Here is a 21,359-nt window from a genome sequence, read left to right on the forward strand (position 1 = left end):
AAATGCTGCTGAGAAAGCAGCAAGGTTTGAAGCGAGGTGGAGAGTTGGGGAAGAGGAGAGTAATGCTGAAGTGTGAGAAACATGCAATCCTTGTTGTATTTGCATATGAAGGGACAGGATTCCTCTGTGGAGGGAAGGAAAGTTTTGCCAATAACAATGTCAGCAAGGTAACCACAGCTTGTGTTTATCTGCCCTTCAGTCCAAAAGAAGCATTTGTGCGTGGTTCTGACCTTTTCTTAGTAAGATGTGGAATTAGAAAAGTAGGACACAAACAATCCACACATGTCCATCTTTTTACTGTGCATGTATACAGTGGGCTGCTACAGCCTGAGTGTAGAGGCAGTCCACAGCTGCAGTACTTTAGGGGAAGCTCCAGGAGACCTTCATGAACTGCTTGGTGTGGTGGGGGAGCTTATCCACTACTTTTGTTCTTTTACAGAGTGCAGCATCCCTCTCCCCATGCATGCCAGTCCTGTTTTGGGGGCCCACTACACCATGTGGCCCAAACGGAGTGTTGAGGGTGCTGTGGAACATATTGAGACCCTAACCTAATGTATCCTCAGGACATACATTATGTATGCAGGTACATACAACCTCACTGCAGTCCTAGACAACTATATACATATATATTTATCACCGAAGTTACTATTGTTTATTCTCAAAGTACAATCCTTTAGGAGACTAAATGAACATTTTTTCAATAAAAACAGCTATAGAATATGCATTATTTAACACTTGGCCTTGTGATGGTGTTTAGTCTGGAGATCTACCCATCTTTGGTTGTAATTGCATATTTGCTCTATCAATGGGAGCCTCTTAAATGGATTTCGAAGCCTTGCTGAGGACAGTGTTATTGCACTATGTCTGTATTACTTTCAAAATCACTTTGTTTCAGGCAATGTGAACTGACAACAAAATGAAAATGTGTCCCACCCTATTAGGGTTTTTTGTACATTCTCTTTCTTTCTTCATCTGCAGCTTGATTACAGAAGTATGATTGGCCCTGTGCAGAGGCTGCCCTTAATAGAAATCAATAGCTGTGTATATTCAAATTATTACAGGTGTAAGCCCTATGGCCAAAGCTCCAGGGAGAAAGAACTCCCTACTTCTCCTATTGCTGAAAAGGGAAAAGTGCTGCCATAGAAAGCTTCATTTGCATAGATTTACCCACAGTTCCACAGTGACACCTGGAGGGTCACCATAACTTTCCATGAAGTTGGATTTTGGGCATAGTGGCTTCTAGAGGGATTTAAGAGGAGAAAAGAGCTATTACTTGGTAGCAAAGAGCTTGTATTTAAGTAGCTAGGTTCTGTCAATCATTTTAAGTTCTCTTGACTCCCTTCCTATGGGGCCTTCACTGCAGAAAAGGATGCAGAGAACAGCAGTGGAGCAGATTCTGGTATGGCTCCTCCTTACCTCACGTCTTAATAAAGTTGAATCACTACATGGAGAGATAGGCAGTGATGCCTTCTTTGAGGCAGGAGACAGACCTGCAAAGAAATCCTTGAACTACTGCTACTTGCTGATCCTTGCTGTGAGTGGGGTTTGGTGCATGGGTGAAGTGATGCAGTCAAGGGACTACTATCTGCAGGACATATTCACTGTCAGGTGGGAAGGTGGAGGAGTATTTACTTTTTTATTTGAAGATGTTCTGTTGTTGTGTTTCCCAAGTTTGACCATTCCCTTTCCCCTAATAATGCCTTCTTGTTTGTGCACGGTTTTGGAGTGTTTGTGAGTGGGGAAATTCTGCCCTTTAAGGATATGGAGGGAGTGGGTGTTTAATTTTCCCAGGTTCCTGGGGGTGAGTTTGAGCCACTTTAGTTACTTCTCAAGAGGGACCCTAGATATATTGAACCATTTTGTTGCTGTTAACCACCTGACGGAAGGGATGTACAGTACAAGAAAATCACATAGAGAAACCTTATAGGGTCTGGATTCAGGAAGAAACTCTCCTTGGGTACGCACTTGTAATATGAAATACCTAAGCAAAGATAAACTAATTTAGATTGAATGGCAATCCTCTGTGTCTAGCCTGGAAGTCAAATATCCACAACAGAAGAAAAGGTCAATGGGATTGTGCTATCTGCTTGGGTGTTAGCTGGAACAATAAAAAAAAGGCATTAGAATGAGTGTAATGGAGGGAATGGGACCTGGTGCTGTAATATTTTCCAGGTAGCAGGCCTTGCCTGGTAGCTATGCAGCGAGACTGTCCCTATTACAGAGAGAACTATTATAGACTGGGTTTAAATGTCTTGCCTAGCAGAGCAGCTTACAGTAGTATCACTATAATTAAGCTTCCATCAACATTTCCATCATAAATGTAGCTTTCGGATTTATAACACTCTTTAACTATTCTCTCTGGGCTGTAATGTGCCATACAATGACTTCACCTAAGTGCAAAGAGTCTAACACCCAAACTGAACAGATGTAACTGAGCAAAATTTGGTCCAAAGGATTTTGGGCTGGGCTGAAATTGGCAACCCACCATGTGGTATGCAGCCGCACCACCCTGGGACAGACTGAGTCACAATTCATGGGGAGGAACTACCTTATTTCACCCCTTCTCATGGAGCAAATGGAGATGGAGTGGAGCCAGGGCTCCTCTCTTTCCCATCCCCTCTCTGTCTCCTCCCCATTTACTCGCTCTCCTCTCCATGTCAGGACTTAGCTTGAGCAGCTCTGAGCCCTTATTCATCTCTCTAGCTAATTGCTGTGCTGCCTAAGGAACAGGGCAGGAAGCAGATTGTGACTCTGAGTCAGAGTCTGGTTCCTGCTTTCCTCCCTCTCCTCCCCCCTTTGCTCCAGGAGGGATGTTATCTCTTCCAGCCCCTTTGTTAATGTGGATTACTTCGCCCGTGGCATAGGCTCAGTTGTGGTACCTTGGGAGTGGGTAGAAAAAAGGCTACATCCAATTCCTGCTCACCTGCACAGGAGGGGGAGCGGCAGTGGGCAGGTAGGGAGAGAGGGGGACAAAACTTTGGTTCTATCCCTGCCCCTGCGCTGCACCAGCTAGCAAAAGGGCTGTAGCAAATTACTCCCTCATAGAAGCAAAGAAAGAAGTAGACTCTACAACCACAATTTCTCCATACGCAGGGTACTGAACAAAGACTCAGTCAAACCTTTAATGAACACAGGGCTTTCTGTTTGGGCTGTGAAGAGGCCTCAGGACCATAAGTTTCCCCTAATCTCTCTCTCTCTCTCTAAGGTACCACATTAGTTGCAGGTGAAACTCTTTTACAGAGATTAGAAATGCAAGGAAGCCTTCCTGGGCTGTGAAGATATTTAATGTTCTGTGTTATTTCTGAGGGGCAGTGAGATGCACAGCTCAGGGTTTGAATTTCCCTTCAGGAACACTGAGTGTGTCTGGAGATAGACATTCTCCTCTCCTCCTTTGCATGAGTTAATACATATATTTGAGAAGAAAATAGAATATTCACTCAGGATCCTTATCTGGCAGAAGCCTGGAGACTTAAACTGAAGGGGACAGCAGTTAGGGGACTGGAAGCTATTGATGAGCTGGCTTTAAGAGTGTTAATATGTAGAACTCCCTCTTTTCCTGTCTCTGAGCATCAGATCACGTCTCTCTAAATCCTGCCTTAAAACCCTTCTTTTCTGTTCAGCTTATGACTGACTCTCTGTATAGTGTATTGTAATATTGTGTATTAAGGACATGTCATAGTAATTCCATTACCAGCTCTCACAGTTATAGCATACAGAAAACTCTCATTGACTTTAGGGAGGACTACAAGGTCAAGTTCTGTTGATAGTGAGGATTTCACTGAGTACCTATGACACAATATCAAAATAAAAAGCATTGCGTGATTGTGTTGTAATGTAACCCATTGGTGAGTGGGCACAAAGGGAGAGCACTAACTCGCAGTTTGCACAGGATATGTCTGTCACCGCCCCAGCTGGAGAGCTTTAGCTCAAGCTGGAACAGCTCATGCTTTTAACTCCTGAAGTACCTGCCTCAATCGAGTGTGTTGTCCAACATGTAAACTGTCACAAAGATGAGGGCTTGTGGGGTTTAAACTGCTGTGGGCCTCTAACTCTCATGACAAGCTTCCTTTTGATCAGAGGAAGTACATAAAACATGGGTGGGTGTGTTTTTATAGTCCCCTTCTGTGCTAATCCAGGAAGAATATAAGTGTTCTAAATACACACACATTAAAAATGAATCTTTAAAGGTTGACGGCTGAAGCTATTAGGCTGGTACCATTTAAAACCATTAAAGGAGTAACAAGAAGAGAGTTGACGTAGGTTACACTTTGAAAAGGAGAAATTACAGTGAGGCCAAACTAATACTGCTGATCTTATGGGTATGCAGTGCAGGCTCTGAATTTCCGTCACTGCTCATAGCTTAAATTGATGTGAAATGGGTAATTGCCAGGTTTAAAGTTTGAAGTTTGAATGAGCACATTCTCTAGAGGTAGAATAAAAAAAGCAATGAACAACAAAACCAAAGTCTGCATTCAGCTGAATGTGGGTCTCTTTGTCGTTTTCTTGGCGAAGGGAAGCCATTGCACCGCCTGTCATGTGAATGCTGTGGGTCTGTCCATAAAACTAGAATACCCAGTTATTTCCCCGCTCATAAAATGAAATGTATGAGTTAGTCTTTTGCAGAGCAGGAACCGTAACCCAGTTTTGTTCATGTAACATTGTATGTGCATATCCTACTTTATCTTTCTTAAATGACTAACAGGTTAGCTTTAATTTTCAGATGCACCAAGATCTTCCCTTGCTGAATAATCATGTGATCACTATGCTCCAATCCTTGCCTATGCCTCTTCTACTTTATCACCCTCCCTTATAGTGTCACATATACAATATGGGGCCTGACCATCACTTACAATCATGTGTAGTGCTTACTAACACGGCTAGTCCCTTTGACCTCAGTGTGCCTACTCAGGCATGAAGCACTACAGTGGGCTGTAAGTGTTTGCGGGATCGGTCTTTAGATTTGAAACTCTTTGCAGATTTCTGTGAAGCCTCTAGTGTGCTATAAAATGCTTTACAAACATTTATTAACCCTCACAATGCTGGTAGGAGATAAGAAAGTATGGTTACCATACATTAGCCTAAAGGTGGCCTCTAATTTAATTTAAATTGCAACTGTTTTTTGAAATCCGGGCCTAAATAACTCACCTGAGGTTGAAGGGGATCAGAGTCAGAGCCAGGATAGAAGCTTGTGAGTGCCAGTCTCCTGTTCCTGCATATGGACTGTTCTTCTCTATGTACATACAGTTTATAATGTCAGACTTTTTTCAAATGATTCCTTCTGCAACTAGGAAATGGAAAACGTGGAGAGCTTTTTATAGGCCCGTTTGATGACTAATCAATGCCATATCAGGTACACTTCTTCAAGAGGCTAAATCAGAAGGCAAGTTAGCATCTGCCTGCAGCAGGAGGCGCAGTATCTTGTGGGTAAAATGGAAGGAAGTATAAAGAGGAAAATTTTTCCATAAGGTCTTTGCTGTGGATTTTCTCTTTAACTAATTCCCCTCAGAACACACAATAAGTAAGAAATAAGCAGATGTGGTAAGTTTTCTGGCTGGATCAGAAGTAGGGCATGTAAAAATGGATGTACCGGGGACACCTGGCTGCTGATTGTGAACTGTTCTTGCTTTTGTATGGATCACACATTTGTGACAATGAAATGCTCATCTGCTAATACTTATTGTGATGTTATCTAATTAGAATCTGACCATGCAAATCATTGTTGCTACCACTGTTCTATAATTGCAATGAATCTTATACAAAGTGTGATGCATGGCCAGAAAGGGTTAAGCATCCTGTAGGCTAAATAACCCAGAATCAACCTGTAGAGACATGTTAGAAAAGTATGTGAATGGTAATTAGGACCATTCCATGGTAGATAGACTAAAACTTTGAAATGTAAACCTGTATTGTTAGAGAATTGGAGGTGATACTAATTGTATGTGTGTACTTATATCTTGTTAGCCATGTAAACAGACAGCGCCTGTCTGTCACTAGAGCTATTGAGTCAGAGATGAAAAGGAAATGTTAACATTGAAATAAACTGTAAACTTAGTAATATCATGGTATTCATCTCTCTGTGAAATGTATAGCAAATCACTGAGAATGGTGGAAAACGGGCAATTTCCTTATGTTAATCCGTATAGCTAATTACTAGTGATGCTTAGGAAATAGGTCTATTTCAAAGTCTCCATAATTGCCTATTGCTCACCTGAGTACTCCGAGCTGTCAAAGAAGACCTGAGACTGTATAAGAGTATCTGGGGTCCTGCTCCTTTTTAATCTCCGATCTGCTTGATGCTTCGTGCAGGGGAAGCTTAAGCCAAAAGGTTGAGTTCTCCAGTCCTAACCTGGAATCACCCTACATATAAACATTGGTCTATAATCTATGAACTAATTCTGAAAGAACTCTTTGCAGCTACAAAGCTCCCCATCTCTACTATGAATCTGAATCTCAAGAATTGTGCTCATGTCTGTATGTATACTGATCTTTTAACTGATAGACTCTCTCTTTTCTTTTTTAATAAAGTTTAGTTTAGTTAATAAGAATTGGCTGTAAGCGGGTATTTGGGTAAGATCTGGGCTATTCATTAGCCTGAGAGGTAATGTGTCTGATCCTTTGGGACTGGTAGAATTTTTTTATATGATGAATAAGATTTTCAGTAATCCTCATCATATTTGAATTGGGTGTCTGGGAGGAGGCCTGAGGCTGGGTTTCTTTAAGTGAACTGTGGTGTTGGCTTCTGGATAACCACTGTGGTATTATAGAAGCTGTTTTGTGCTGGCTTGGTAAATCTAAGTATTGGAATATCCACTAGCTTTGGGGATTGTCTGCCCATTCTTTGCAGTACACACACATTTGAGTGACCTCAGTTGGCTTTCCTGGGACTCTGGTCACACTTATAGTCATAGTAATTATATTATTCAAAGTATTCATGGTGGATTATATTCATAATATTTATATTCATAGTAATTCCTCCAGAACTTGTCCAGCGCTTTAGACCCCTGATCTTAGGTTTTGAATATTCTGTCATTTCTCCGTAGGAGGGAATTTATGTGGAGACAGCTTTGCTAAGATAAGAGACCTCTTTAATGAAGTAAAAACTCTGGAATTATGGGAGATTTTAATTTCCCAGATGTAGATTGGAGGACAAGTGCTACTAATAATATTAGGGCTCAGATTTTCCTGGATGTGATAGATGACAGATTTCTTCACATACAAGAGGTGATTTTAGATTTGGTATTGGTGAGTATTGAGGACCGCACAGAAGAACTGGTTTTAGGGACACCCTTGGTTCAAATGATCGTGAGCTAATTCAGTTTAAGCTAAATGGAAGGATAAACAAAAATAGATCTGCAACTAGGTTTCTTGATTTCAAAAAGGCAAACTTTAAAATATTAAGGGAATTAGTTAGGCTGAAGAACTCAAAGCTCTGAACATGGAGGAGGCTTGGAGTTAGTTTCTGCAACTTTTGCTTAAAGTATCTGTAGCTTGCATGCCAAGCAAAGGGAAACAATTCATAGGGAAGGGTTGCAGACCAAGCTGGATGAGCAAGTATCTCAAACAAGTGATTAAGAGGAAAGCAGAAAGCCTACAAGGAATGGAAGATGGGATGGATCAGCAAGGAAAGCTACCTCTTGTAGGTCAAAATGTGTAAGGAAAAAGTGAGAATTACCAAAAGCCGAGAGCTGGACCTTGCAGGGGAATTAAAACCAATAGTAAAAGGTTCTATAGCCATATAAATAAAAAGAAAACAAGGAAAGAGGAAGTTGGACAGCTAAGTACTGAGGATGGGGTGGAGATAAACGTTAATCTAGGCATGGCCCAACACCTAAACAAATACTTTGCCTCAGTTTTTAATAAGGGTACGGTAGTGGCAGGGTGACTAATGGATATGATGATAAGGAAGTAGAAACTACTACATATGAGGTGTAAATCAAACTCGAACAGCTTTATGGAAGTAAATTGGGGGGCCTGGATAATCTTCATCCAAGAATATTAAAGGAACTGGCACATGAAATTACGAGATCATTAGCAAATATTTTTAATGACTCTATAAATTTGGAGGATTGCTAATATAGTACCTATTTTTAGAAAAGGGGAAAAAGTGATCTGGGAAACTACAGGCCTGTTTGTTTAACCACAATTATATGCAATGTCTTGGGACAAATTTAGAAAAGTAGTTAAGGACATAGAGGTACATAGTAATTGGGATAAAGTACAATATGGTTTTGCAAAAGGTAGACTGTGCCAGACCAGCCTGATCTTCTTTGAGAAGACAACTGATTTTTTAGACAAAGGAAATGCAGTAGATCTAATCTACATGGATTTCAGTAAGGCATTTTGATACAGTTCCACATGGAAATTACTGGTTACATTGGAGAAGATGGGGATTCGTATGAGAATTGAAAGATGGATAAGGAACTGGTTAAAGGGGAGACTACAATGGGTCATACTGAAAAGTGAACTGTCAGGGTGGAGGGGGGTTACTAATGGAGTTCCTCAGGGATTGTTCTTGGAACCAATCTTATTTAACTTTTGTATTAGTAACCTTGGCACAAAAAGTGGGAGTGTGCTAATAAAATTTGCAGATGACACAAGGTTGGGAGGTATTGCCAGTGTAGAAGAGGATGGGAAGTACTGAGGATTTTTCATACAAGAAAATCTGGATGACCTTGAAAACTGAAGTAATAGCAATGGAATGAAATTTAATAGTGAAAATTTATGCATTTAAGGACTAACCAAAATTTTTGCTATATGCTGGGGATGTATGAGTTGGAAGTGCAGAGGAGGAGAATGACCTGAGTTTATTGGTTGATCACAGGATGACTGAGCTGCCAATGTGATGCAGACATGAAAAAGGCTAATGTGATCCTAGGATGCCTCACGGGATGTATTTCCAGTAGAGAGAGGGAAGTATTAGTACTATTGTACAAGGCACTGGCAAGGCCTTGTTTGGAATACTATGTGTAGTTCTGGTCTCCAATGTTTAAGAAAGATTAATTCAAACTGGAACAGGTGCAGAGAAGGGCTACTAGGATAATTAGAGGAATGGAAAACCTACCTCATGAGGGGAGACTCAAAGAGCCTGGCTTGTTTAGCCTAACCAAAAGAAGGATGAAGGGAGATATGATAGCTCTCTAAATACATCAGAGGGATAAATACCAGGGAGGGGAAGTGGTATTTAAGTTAAGCGTAAATGTTGAGACAAGAACAAGTGATATAAACTGGTCATCAAGAAGTCTAGGTTTAAAATTAGAGGAAGGTTTCTAACCATTAAGAGGAGTGAAGTTCTGGAACAGCCTTCCAAGGGAAGTAGTGGGGGCAAAAAAACCTAACTGCCTTCAAGACTGAGCTTGATAAGTTTTTATAGAGGATACAGTATGATGAGACTGCTTACCATAGGCACTGAATCTCGGGTGCTCTGAGGCTGAAGTATCCAGGGGGTAAAATTAGTGGGTGTTAGTAGAGGCTAGTTCTGCTGTTACACTGAGTGGTATTGCTCTTCAGTCAGGGTTTAATTCTCCTCAGTGGTGCAAAGCCTATATAAATAGTAGGCGAGGATTCGCTCAGGGTCTCAGCAGCTGCTGCTACTGCGCTCTGTGCAGGTTGGGCCTGCCACCCTTCACTATAATTTTCAGACCTATTGGCTGCAACTTGCATATTGTGCTTCTGCAGAACGAGTTGCCAGGAAGCACTGCTCTGTGACAGACAGAAGGGAGAGAGACCCCCTGTGCGCTATTGATGTGTCCTAGCTCCTCCTCCCACCCCAGCTATCAGCACCGTTACAACGTTCCAGCGGCAGGGGAGCCTGTTGGAAGCAGTGCCATAATTAGAGCTGGTCAGGCTATTTTTGCAAATGGTGAATTTAGCCTTCTGCTCAGTTTGTAGATTATGCACAGAGGCTTTGATTTTTTTGTATTAAGTAATTTGCTGTTTGTAATTGAGTGGAAAAAACAGTTTAGGCAAACAAATTCAGCCTGTGGATTGTTGGGGAAAGGTTCACTGGGAGTAGTGGCTCTTCATTTTTCACAGTGTTTGATTATGTATGTCACACGGGGTTCTTTCTGCTCTCTGTTTGGATGACTTGATGCTTTGAAAATGAGTAACAAATGATGGCTCATGGGTAGTGCATGCTCCTATTCATGTACAAATACGCTTGTTTGTGTTCAGAGAACAGCCATTCCACAAAATGCATTGGAACAAAAGCTAATTGGTGGTTGAGGAAAATAACTAGAAGGCGCATTCTGGATGCGCTAGAGAGGAGCACTGTAGGTAGCAGGAAGGTAGGGTGACCAGACAGCAAGTGTGAAAAATCAGGACGGAGTGGGAGGGTAATAGGAGCCTATATAAGAAAAAGACCCCAAAATTGGGACTGTCCCTATAAAATAGGGACATCTGATCATCCTACAGGAAGGCCAGAGACAAGGATTGTGCAGAACTCTTGGAAGGAGATAAGTAGGACATGGACAATTAGTGTGGACAAAAAAGGAAAGAGTTTCAAGATTTTGTGGAGCCAAACTGGTAAGATTTAGGATTATCCTGACTGTGTGTGGTGGGGAGTGAAAGATGTCTATGAAGTTGTGATCCTGAATGACAGGGAAGGATGATGATTGTTTGATGGAGGAAATTAAAAATAAGCAGTTCAGTTTTTACCATATAAACCTGAGGCTGGCGATGATCTTGTGCCTTTGGTTGTTTTTTTTGGGGGGGGGGTGTTAAGGTTTAAATTTAAAAAGGGCCCCTGTGGTGCACTCAAACTTTCCCTCTAACAGTTTTCAATGAATGTGGATAAGAAATATGAAAAAGAAAATACCATGATCACAGGAGTTTCCCCACTACCAGTATCTGGGAAGCTATCACTTAAAACACCCCATTGCGATCAAATGCTGGTTCAGTTTAAAAAGAATAAAAATGTAATGTATTGATTTCAGCTGGATCAAAATTTGATCCTTAATGGTGGGTAGTATTTGATTCATATTCCCCTTTTCTCCTCCCACTAACCTTGTCTGGAGTTTACATCCCTCCACTCCCTTCCTTCTCCCCCACAGGTATTTTAAAATCAGTTTGGTTTGAGATCATGATTTAAGGTTCCCTTTCTGAATCTAACACTTCATTTAATCATTTCAGCTGGCTCCACAAGCCTCAGGTAATACACTTAAGCATGACATAAAAAGTGAGCCTAGCAGGCTATAACAGCATGATGTTTGCTAGCTTGGAAGAGTCTGTGTTCTTCTGAGTTCACTGTCAGGGTATGAAACAGACTGTAGTGTTAACCATTATCTAAATAAAATATCATGTGAGCTATAATAACAAAACTGAAAAGAGCAGGTGCCCTACGCTGGTTAGCATGGTCCAATAGCTAGGAGAAAGAGCAGATTTCTGATTGCATTGTTCTGCACAACATATTTTGCAATGTAATTATGTTTTTCTCCCATGGTATTGCTGGAATTGAGTGCCACCAGGTGTTCACTGATGAGTATGACACAACACTGATTACATTTGAAATCTTTCTTTTTTAATTTAATAAACAGACCGTGGCCTGTACCGTAACTCCACCAGCTTCACTGGCTCACTGCCTCATCTTGCTTAACATCTGTAGCATGAAACATATTGCTAGTATTGTGGAGGAGGAGTGGTAGCCACACCATAGTTAAAAATAAAGATAGCTTACCATTATAGCCCCGTTTACAATCCCACAGCTCACTCAACCTCCTTTAAAAAGAAATCAGTCCTGAAATTTTGCATGCTATATCTCATTTTAGGGGTGACTCCCGGGGTGGGAAGTTTTCAGGGAAAAAAAAGAATAGAAGATTTAAAGTGATGGGGTCGGACTCATGGCATGATCCCACTCTGGCTTCTTTGGGCCACTCCAGTAGTACAAAGGGAACCAGGGCCGGCTCCAGAGTTTTTGCTGCCTCAAGTGGTGGAGAGGGGGGAAGCTGCGATTGGCGGCAGCTCCACCGCTGCTTAATTCTTCAGCAGCAATTCGGCGGCGGGTCCTTCCCTCCGAGAGGGACAGAGGGACCCACTGCCGAATTTCTGCCAAAGAGCGGACCGTGCCGCCCCTCTTCATTGGCCATCCCAGGCACCTGCTTGCTGCGCTGGTGCCTGGAGCTGGCCCTGAAGGGAACACAAACTAGTCAGATCTCACTCCATTTATATCCTCAGTGCAAGGCTATGTCTTCACTACCCACCGTATCGGTGGGTAGCAATCGATTGCTCGGGGATCGATATATCGCATCTCATCTAGACGCGGTATATCAATCCCCGAATGCTCTTATATCGATTCTGGAACTCCACCAACCCGAACGGAGTTGCGGAGTCAACATGGGGAGCCATGGACATCGATCCCGCGCCGTGAGGACGGTGAGTAATTCGATCTTAGATACTTCGACTTCAGCTACATTATTCACGTAGCTGAAGTTGCGTATCTGAGATTGATTTTCCCCAGTAGTGTAGACCAGCCCTAAGTGGGGTGTCATAAGAGCAGCTGGAATGGTTACATGCTGCCCTTACTTGAAACCTTTAGTGCAGAGGGCGTCAGTGATGTAGGGGACATTGTAGGTCAGGGCCAGACCATTCTGGCAGCCAAGAATAGCCAAAAGGATGAGCTAATTAGTTCATTTTATCATTTGTGTTGTTAACTCGCATGTTATTTCATATGTAATCAGTGTGTGATGAATAGGTAAGTAAGATAGGATTATAGCATAGAATCATAGAATATTAGGGTTTGAAGGGACCTCAGGAGGTCTAGTCCAACCCCTTGCTCAAAGCAGGACCAATCCCCAGGCAGATTTTTGCATCAGATCCCTAAATGGCCCCCCCCAAGGATTGAGCTCACAACTCTGGGTTTAGCATGCCAATGCTCAAACCAGTAGAAGACTGACAGGTATTTAGGAATGACAAGTGTATATTAAGGATGTAAGTAAGGTAAAGCTGTAATGCAAGGCCTACAGGCAGAAGTCTGTACAATATTTTTGCTTAGCTACACTAGGCCACAGGCTTACGGAGACTTGGTATGGGTGGGTAACCTAACACTGACCCTCTGTCAATAAGACAGGGTAACCAGACAGCAAGTGTGAAAAATCGGGGAAAAAGGGTAGGAGATAATAGGAGCCTATGTAAGGAAAAAGCCCCAAATATCGTGACTGTCCCTATAACATTGGGACATCTGGTCACCCTACAATAAGATCACAAAATTACTGTAAAAGATGTGCCAGAAGGTGACACTTCAGAAAAATAGACTGCAAGATAACTGATTGTAACATCCTGGGGAATTCTCTTCTGACCTCTGGTTACTCTGGAAACAGATTGGCATAAATATTAATAAGATGCTAATAAGGAAAAGGGGGGACAAAGAAAAGAACCTATGGCAAGTAGGGTACCCCAACATTTATGGGGTGTGGAAGTACAGGTAAGGAAAAAGGTTGGAACCCTCATGCATATGAATAAGGTGGTTTGGCATGGTCAGAACAACAATGTAATAGAGGTTCCCTGGTTGGGTAAAAATGGGAAGACCCTAGCAGGAACCACCTGACTATTGATGACCATCCATTGAGAGCTCCACCAGACTCTAATATCTTTGAGGATGTACAGCATTGACTATGGCTTGGGCTCTGTCAGACTGGGTAGATGTGTATGTGAGTATGACATATAATACAAACAAGACTGTTTATTGTAACTGTGTTCGTAGTCACTGTAGTCATTCTTCATGTGCTCCTAAGAGTCTCCCAGTCTAAGAGTAAAGGGTAACTTCTGATTCGGAAACAGTAGCAACAGGAGCCGAGCCCAGTGTAGGTTAACACAGAATCATGAATTCAATTCAAATAAAGAGAAGGCTACAAGGGTCCCCTGGGGAGCTGCTGAAGCCCATCTCTCACTTACTTTAAAACCTGTCCCATTTATCTGGCTTATTTGCTTCCCTCTCCCTCTTTCAGACACAAACCAAAGCTATCCCTTTGTTTGCTCATTATTTGGACCAGACTGAAGAAAGTCCCAGTCTTTGCTCTCTGTGTGTTGGATCATAAACTGGTCACTGAATAAAGAAAACGTAATGGAGCTGACACTGTAGCCCTATTTATAACACCACCAAATTCTGTTCACATTTACTTTGGTGTAGATCCAGAGTAATTCCCTTGACGTTAGCATAGTTGCTCTGGATTTATGCATGTGTAACTGAGAACAGCATTTGAAATGTAATCTGTAAAGCACCTTAAGGTACTTCCAGATAAAAAGGTACTGTATAAATTAAGGGGTTATCATCACTAGCAGGTGCTTTTCTTGGTAAGGGAGGTTTTCTTAGGCTTTTCTTCTTGACAAGGCAGGATCGTAACAAAAGCTTTAGATCTCTGAAATTTGACAGTGAATTCGCCAGTCCATGTGCCTATGATTCAACACAAGATCAAGTGATACAGTGAACTGTATGCGCTCTCTGACTTGAAGCTGTAACTCTATGCATCATGAACACACAAGAAGAGACTATAACACAAGGTATTGTTAGCACCTCAAAGCCTGGTCCTGACAAGGTGGCCTATAATATTTTTTTGTTTTGCTTTGTGCATGACAGATATTAGATGGGGCAGTTTTATTTGTGCCTCTAAAAGGTAAAAAAGATTCTAATAAGGCATTAAAAAGTCAGAAGGAATCCAGTTAGCCCTTCTCACTCAGACTTCAGATCTCCTTCTATGTGTTGGGTTTAAATTGCAGTTCAGGTTATTTTTAGAGCTAAATTTAAATAGGATGATGCAGGTTGGTCATATATTCATACATGCTACTTGTTGAACTACAACATGCATTGTTTGGGTGTTGGTTTATAAATAGTACATAGTTGCAGGTGTAACCCACATCGGTCTTGCCCTCTTGTAGTGGCTGGGCCATGTACAGAGATCAAGAAGCCTGCTACAGTGTTGGATGACAGAGCGAGGTGTTCTAGCTCAGGCAGTAGAGGATTGTGCTTTAAGACCCAGAAGTCCTGGTTTGATCCCTGTTGCCAATGATCTACCCAGAGACCTGTACTATAGTGTTAGATTGATGAAAGCTGGAGATTTTGGTCTAAAATCTTTTGGAAATGTAATCTTGTAAGTCACTCAAATACCATTGATGTGCATAACATACATGTGTGGATAGACTGAAGATAGATTTGTGAGCCATGAAACATCTGTGTGCGTACGGCTAGCCATTCACCAACAGACAGCATTACATAGCATGTGCAAGATGTTAAGTGTCAGAAGGGGAAAATATGAGATGGGTTTAGGGAGGGTTCTTGGATCAAAGCACTAAACTCCAAAGGAGACCCTTCATGACTGAGACATCACAACTAGGGCTGACCAGAAAACAACAATCTGATATAAAATTTCAATTTTTGGAAATTTGTTTTGGTTGCAATGTGTGGGTGCTCTCCCTCTTTCTCTAGGTATTCCGTCATGAATCCACAAAACCTTCCAGATGCATTTTTAATTGAAATTGATACATTTCCATGGAATGTTTTGGTTTTGATAAAATGACATTTCAACTCTAATAACAATGTTGACAGGACCCCTTCTAGACTTAATTTGTATTGCTGCCAGGGAGGTAAGAAGAGAATCCATTAACAAGGCAAAAAAACAAAAACAAACCCCAAGAACAGTTAAATGCTTTTTTCACTTCTCATTTCTTGTTTTATGTCCTCTTTCCTGGCTTTTATGTGTTTTTATATTTCTCCCTCAGGTTACAATAGCTGTGCTGAATGCTAATAACATAATACTTGATGCAACTACAGGATTCGTTTTTGAATTATTCTTTCCCTTGAATATTGAAAATTCATCTGAACTATTTGGAGTAGTAGCTGGGTCAATTCACCAGATTATTTTGGCATACAAAGGGGTTCAATAAATGTGGTTATTTTAACACATATTCCTCGCTAATTTGTTTAGCAAGGATTTCAAGCATAAATGACTATTTCATAAAAGATCCCTAAAGGGGGGCCATGTAAAAATCTTTATTAAATGCATTAGTCCCCTGGCATGACCTTTTATTACATAAAAATAATACAATAAAAATTCATGATAGACTAAGAATAAAAATCAAATGCATGTTTTAATTAAATGAATAACACTTAAAATATTGGGTAAAAGCAAAATTATTGCAGAGAGATATTTAATTGTCTTTCTTTGGAAAAATGCATTTCATTGTAACTTAACTGACATAAGTATTGAGCTTTTCATGCAATGCGTGCTAAATTTGTGTAATCTGAAACTTTTATATTATTCTGCTCCTGACACTTAGCTCTGAAAGAACTGACAGTTTTCATTTGATTTATATTTGTGTAAATGTCAACAGTCTGTGTACATCTCTTAAAAAAAAGTTTTGGCATGAACTTTGAGAGTGAATAAAGAAAAAAATGATAAAGGACTGTTGTCTAAAACACTGAATTTAAGGGTCTTAGATTGTGAGACTTAAGTATTCATAGATGGTTAGTTGCAATTTATAGTGCAATTTAAAACAGTTACTACTAACTTCTGCAAACACAGCTTTCTCTCCTGACTCTGTCCTTCCCTTTCTGCTATGACTGTCTATTCATCTGTTGTGTGCTAACCATTAAATCCAGGGTTATGGGAAATGTGGGAAAATGACTATCCATGGTGTTTTGTACAGTGCTATGCACCCCTGCTCAGTCCTTTGCTTCTGGTATGGCAGGACTAGAAATATTAGGGAGACATCTGTCCATGCCATTGCCGAGGGGTGATGGGGAAGAGTGCTTTGCATCCCTTGAAGGGATGAAGATATTGCTAGGGAGTAATGGTGTTGAGTGCAGAGGAAGTTGGGATAGGTCCATTCTGGCTGGCAGTTAAGTCATACACACACGACATGAGGGATAGGAGTTGTGACTTTATTCTCCAAAACCCCCTATCAACTGAAATAAGAATTTCTCTTCTAACTGTTGTCTCCTCAAACAGTTATGCAAAATTCCCTGTAATCTCAATCAAATTCATATCCCCAGCTATCTGTTAATTACATTGAAAATGCCCTCCATTTGGTCATCTAAAATTATCAGGGGACACACTGAACACATTTGATAACTCAGGATGGAACTGTTCTAGTGGTAGGTAATGGAGACTCCCCTTTAGTTCAAACAACAGAAGATTGTATTTTTGGGTGAGAAGGTCCTGATTTCTGTGCTTCATCCTGCATGTGTGGGATCTGGCTGATACTATAACAGTATTCTCTAGAACTGCATAGATTCTGTAGGCAAACTTTCAAAAGATCTCCACACCCCCAGTGCCGGGGGGAGCTCTCTTGAAAATCTGGCCTCACATGACAAGAAAATTGGTGTGTTGCACAGCTCTGATTTGCCTGGAAAAGGGTCTCCGTGAAATCAGATGTCTGAGAATGGAAGATTCTGTGGGAAAAAGGTCTTAGAGCAGGGGTTCCCAAGCTTCATTGCACTGCAACCCCCTTCTGACTACAGAAGTTACTACATGACCCCAGGCAGGAGGACTGAAGCCTGAACCCATCCCATCCCTGCCTCCCCATATGGAGAGGCCAAAACACCACTGTCCTGGGGGTGGGGGCAAAACCAAAGCCTAAGGGCTTCGGCCCCAGGCAGTAGGGCTTAGGCTTTGGCTTTGGCACCTGACCCCGGCAAGACTGAGCCAGCCCTGGTGACCCCATTAAAATGCAGTCATGACCCACAGTTTGAGAACCACTGTCTTAGCATATAGCTTTCCAAGTGCGTGAAAAAAATCATTTTTACGCAGAGCTCCTCTATGAACCCATGTCTACTGTTCTCTGGGTTTGATGACTTCCTATCCCCTTCTCTAACAGATTCCAGCATGCTTTTGACTGAATTAACTGCAGCAAGATCACCCAAAAACCTATAATTGCCTTATGCATACAGATTATTAATTCACGGAGAAATAACATTACATTTGAATTTGGCTTTTATGTAAGTAAAAACAGAACAAGTATAGCAATATTAAAAGAAAATATCCAGTGCAAACACCTTTGATGTACAGTAGAGATCAGTACAATGTTCCTTAGAATAATGTTATAAAGCAGACTGCAAAAAACCCCACAGTGATTATAGAAAATGTTATCTGGATGTTGTTTACAGAAGATTCTTTAGCTATGGCACTGAATAATTCTATAGCTAACGTTTCCTGTTGAATAGCAACACCTTATTACATATGAAAATCTTAAAATATAAGTATTAGTAAGAATTCTTTATAACACAATCATCAGTAGAACCTCACTAACTTGCACTGAGGACTGGATTTGCAGATTAATGATTAAGTGGACAAACAGTTTTTTAAAACAAGTACATTATTTATAAAGGGTCTGATCCAAACACCAATGGGAAGACTCCCAATGGGCTTGGATCAGGCCTGTATTTGGAACGTGTACTATAATTTGAATAATTATGAAAGTATCCTACTAAATGCTGTATATTTGTGTATTTTTGAAAAAGTAGTGAAGTACTAATAATGAGACCACCCTGCAGATTTAATACCCTTGCTATTAAATCTTTGCTGAAAAAGGATGCTGGTTTTTGTGTATCAATTATGGGTGGCTTAGTGAAATGCAAATCAGTGAAATTCCACTACACTGGTTTAAAAAAGACAACTTTAGTATTTGGATTCGTGACTATATATAAAATCCAGTCTTAAATCAAGAGATCAGCTAAACTAATTCCTACAGATCCTGCAAAACTGGGTATCTCATTGGCAGGACCCTGCTCCCATTAAAATCAATGGGAGTCTTACATCAGTGAGCCTTACATCAGGGCAGGAGCCAGCCCATCGTCATCGCTTGCCTAGATCCTGAAAAACATACATGTTTGTTTGACTTGATGCACTGTGTGCACTGGCATTCAGCTGAACGGGACGACTCCTCACTGTGCGTGAAGTTAAGTATGTACATGTGTCTTGCAGTATTAGGGATGTAGTGGTGGTGACACCCAAAACCTTGCTTATGCCCATGCCTTGGTCTTTCAGATAGACAGTAGAGTACACAGATACAATAGTCTGGTCTGGAAGTCCCCAATACTTTCCTAGGTGGAAAATACCCATTTTACAGTACCTGTTTAAAAACAAAATTCACAGTAATGAGACCCTTGAATTTTTTTTCCTGAAATAGCTGAATACCTTCAACTATGTTAAAAAGAAAGCTCCTAGAAAAATCCATACCACCTTAGCCTGTAATACCTGTGATTTGATTGTGGCAATCCAGTGAAACCTACAGTTCTGGCGCCTTAATATTCAACCTGATCTGCAAGCTTCCTGCCCAGCAGGGTATATTCCATTGAATAGCACCAAGATCCTAGTTAAGAAAGGAAAATATTTTTTTCTGAGGATAAAGAGAGATTTTAATACTCCAGGATGGTGCCAGAAGTCCACACAGTCGAGCTTTTCAAAAATGACCAATTAAAACCACTGTGGTGGTCTTCTAAAAATCCCAAAGAGTTCTACTATCTTCCTGCAGTAGCCCATTTTTGGAGTGGAAAGGTAACTAGTGAATTGGGAAGAAGGGAGAAATCATGATTCTCTTTGAACATAATGGAATCATCGTTAATATTAAATGATGATCCTCCCCTTTGCTGCGGAAGCAAAGGCATGGATTATCCATGCAAGATGGTACAGGAGGCAAGGCAGACTTGAGGGGGAGATGGCTACAAGTGCCTCCCTAATATGTTCCTTCTCAGAGTCGCTAGACTCCTCTGTTCTTAATTTCACATTGACAAAAGGGTATGACACCACATGGAATGGGGAAGAAATCGGGGGCATGCTGCTGTAGGCATCAGCATATATATGGAAAACTTTCACAGGTGCTGGGCAGTAATGATTCAAAAGACATGTTCTGTGGAGCTCACCTGTGAGTCCTAGAGAACTAGTGTCAGTGGAGGAGACAATGTGCTATCTGGGCTACCCATGCTGGGGGAATGGGACAAGAACAATGTCATTACTTAAAAAAAAATGGATTTCATTGTAACCTTCTAACCCAAAATGCTTTTGGTTTTTGATGTCTAGAATCATAGTTAAAACCTGCGCTTCTTGTGTAAAGATCTGTGGATCCTCCTTTTGCATACTGTTTACATCTTGGTTTTACTATCTGTCTCTAAGGGGAAAAGCTAAACACAGTTGATTTGAACTTAATATACAAAGTCTTCATTTGGCTCCAATCCATAAAGCTCAGCTAACATTTTAAATCTGGGACCCCAGTCATTTAGAAAGTCATAGTCGATATCTGAATCAGAGGATCCTGACTCCAAAGAACTAAGAGATTCTGCAATGGACTCAGCACCTTCATAGCCATAAATGTGAAGGGTGTCATATGGCAGCAAATCCCCATCATTATCAGCTTCATCCTTCTTCACCTCAATCATAAATGCCATTTCCCCAGTGCCAGAATTTCCATTTCTTGTTGGCTTCTTGACCTGTGCATACAGGCAGGGCCCAGACTCCAGGTTCATGCCATTCTTGCGGACAGAGTTGAGCACAGACACATCGTAGCTGGTGGTATCCATTTCACCACCACCTTCTTCATCATAGGTCACAAGTTGCTCATGAATCTCTGCCACACTCTTCCTGAGTACAGTCAGCTCTTTCTTGTGCCTCTTTCTCAGAATGATCAGCAACGTGATTACTGCAGAGAAAACATATCCCAGCAGTTGTAAATAAAGACAAATATAGGGAATTGGAGTAAACCAAACTCAGTGTAGTTAAAATTGAACATAATCTGAAGTTCTTTCGCAGGAAAAATGCTATTAAATTCTTTTTTTGAATGTTATCTATAACATTCCTAACATAGGACTGATGTGTTCACAAAAGGGGCCCCTTTTTGCATTCTATCAATCTGCTTTACTGTTGATTTCATCATCTCCTTAGAACTTTATTTTTACAGCACCAGACTGTTAGTCCTGGAGCCTGAAGTCCTGTATTCATGAACAGAGAACAGGCAACAGCAGTGCAAGCTTTCCCTATGCTGCCCTACCAATATGCCTGAGCCCTGCCATGGAGGGTATATCTCTAGCAGAGAGACCATAGTTCATTCTCCATAATCGGCTGTTGTTTGACCTCTTTTGCTGAGGCTGACTTATAGGTGTGGCGTTGTGATGTGGACACTTGTCCACTAGGAACTGAGCTTGGACCATCCAATCATTTAACATCTAGGCTATCAAACAATACCCACTTTCACACTTACCAGTCCATGTTAAACTCAAACTGATGACCTAGAGGTGAACACCTCCATCACCCAACCAATCCCCATGTCAGCCAGTTCACGTTACATGCTATATTAATATTTTTTTAACATTATGCATTCTTATGCCACCCAAGTTACAATCCTGGATACCAGCTTTCCATTCACAAAAGCTTCAATACCCA

At 41.1% G+C, this 21,359-nt stretch overlaps 1 protein-coding gene across 1 annotated transcript in view; it reads right to left on the reverse strand.

Annotated features, from left to right (window-relative positions):
• Window positions 1-15,961: 15,961 nt before the first annotated feature.
• Window positions 15,962-21,359, reverse strand: part of CDH5 (cadherin 5) — a 52,431-nt gene continuing 47,033 nt past the window's right edge. Inside the window, exon 12 of the mRNA XM_030582274.1 lies at window positions 15,962-20,619. Coding sequence (XP_030438134.1) covers window positions 20,126-20,619 — 494 coding nt within the window. The 3' untranslated portion in view covers window positions 15,962-20,125. The remainder of the gene's footprint in view (window positions 20,620-21,359) is intronic.

Source organism: Gopherus evgoodei, chromosome 12 (genome assembly GCF_007399415.2).
Source record: "Gopherus evgoodei ecotype Sinaloan lineage chromosome 12, rGopEvg1_v1.p, whole genome shotgun sequence".
Lineage (NCBI taxonomy): Eukaryota > Metazoa > Chordata > Testudines > Testudinidae > Gopherus > Gopherus evgoodei.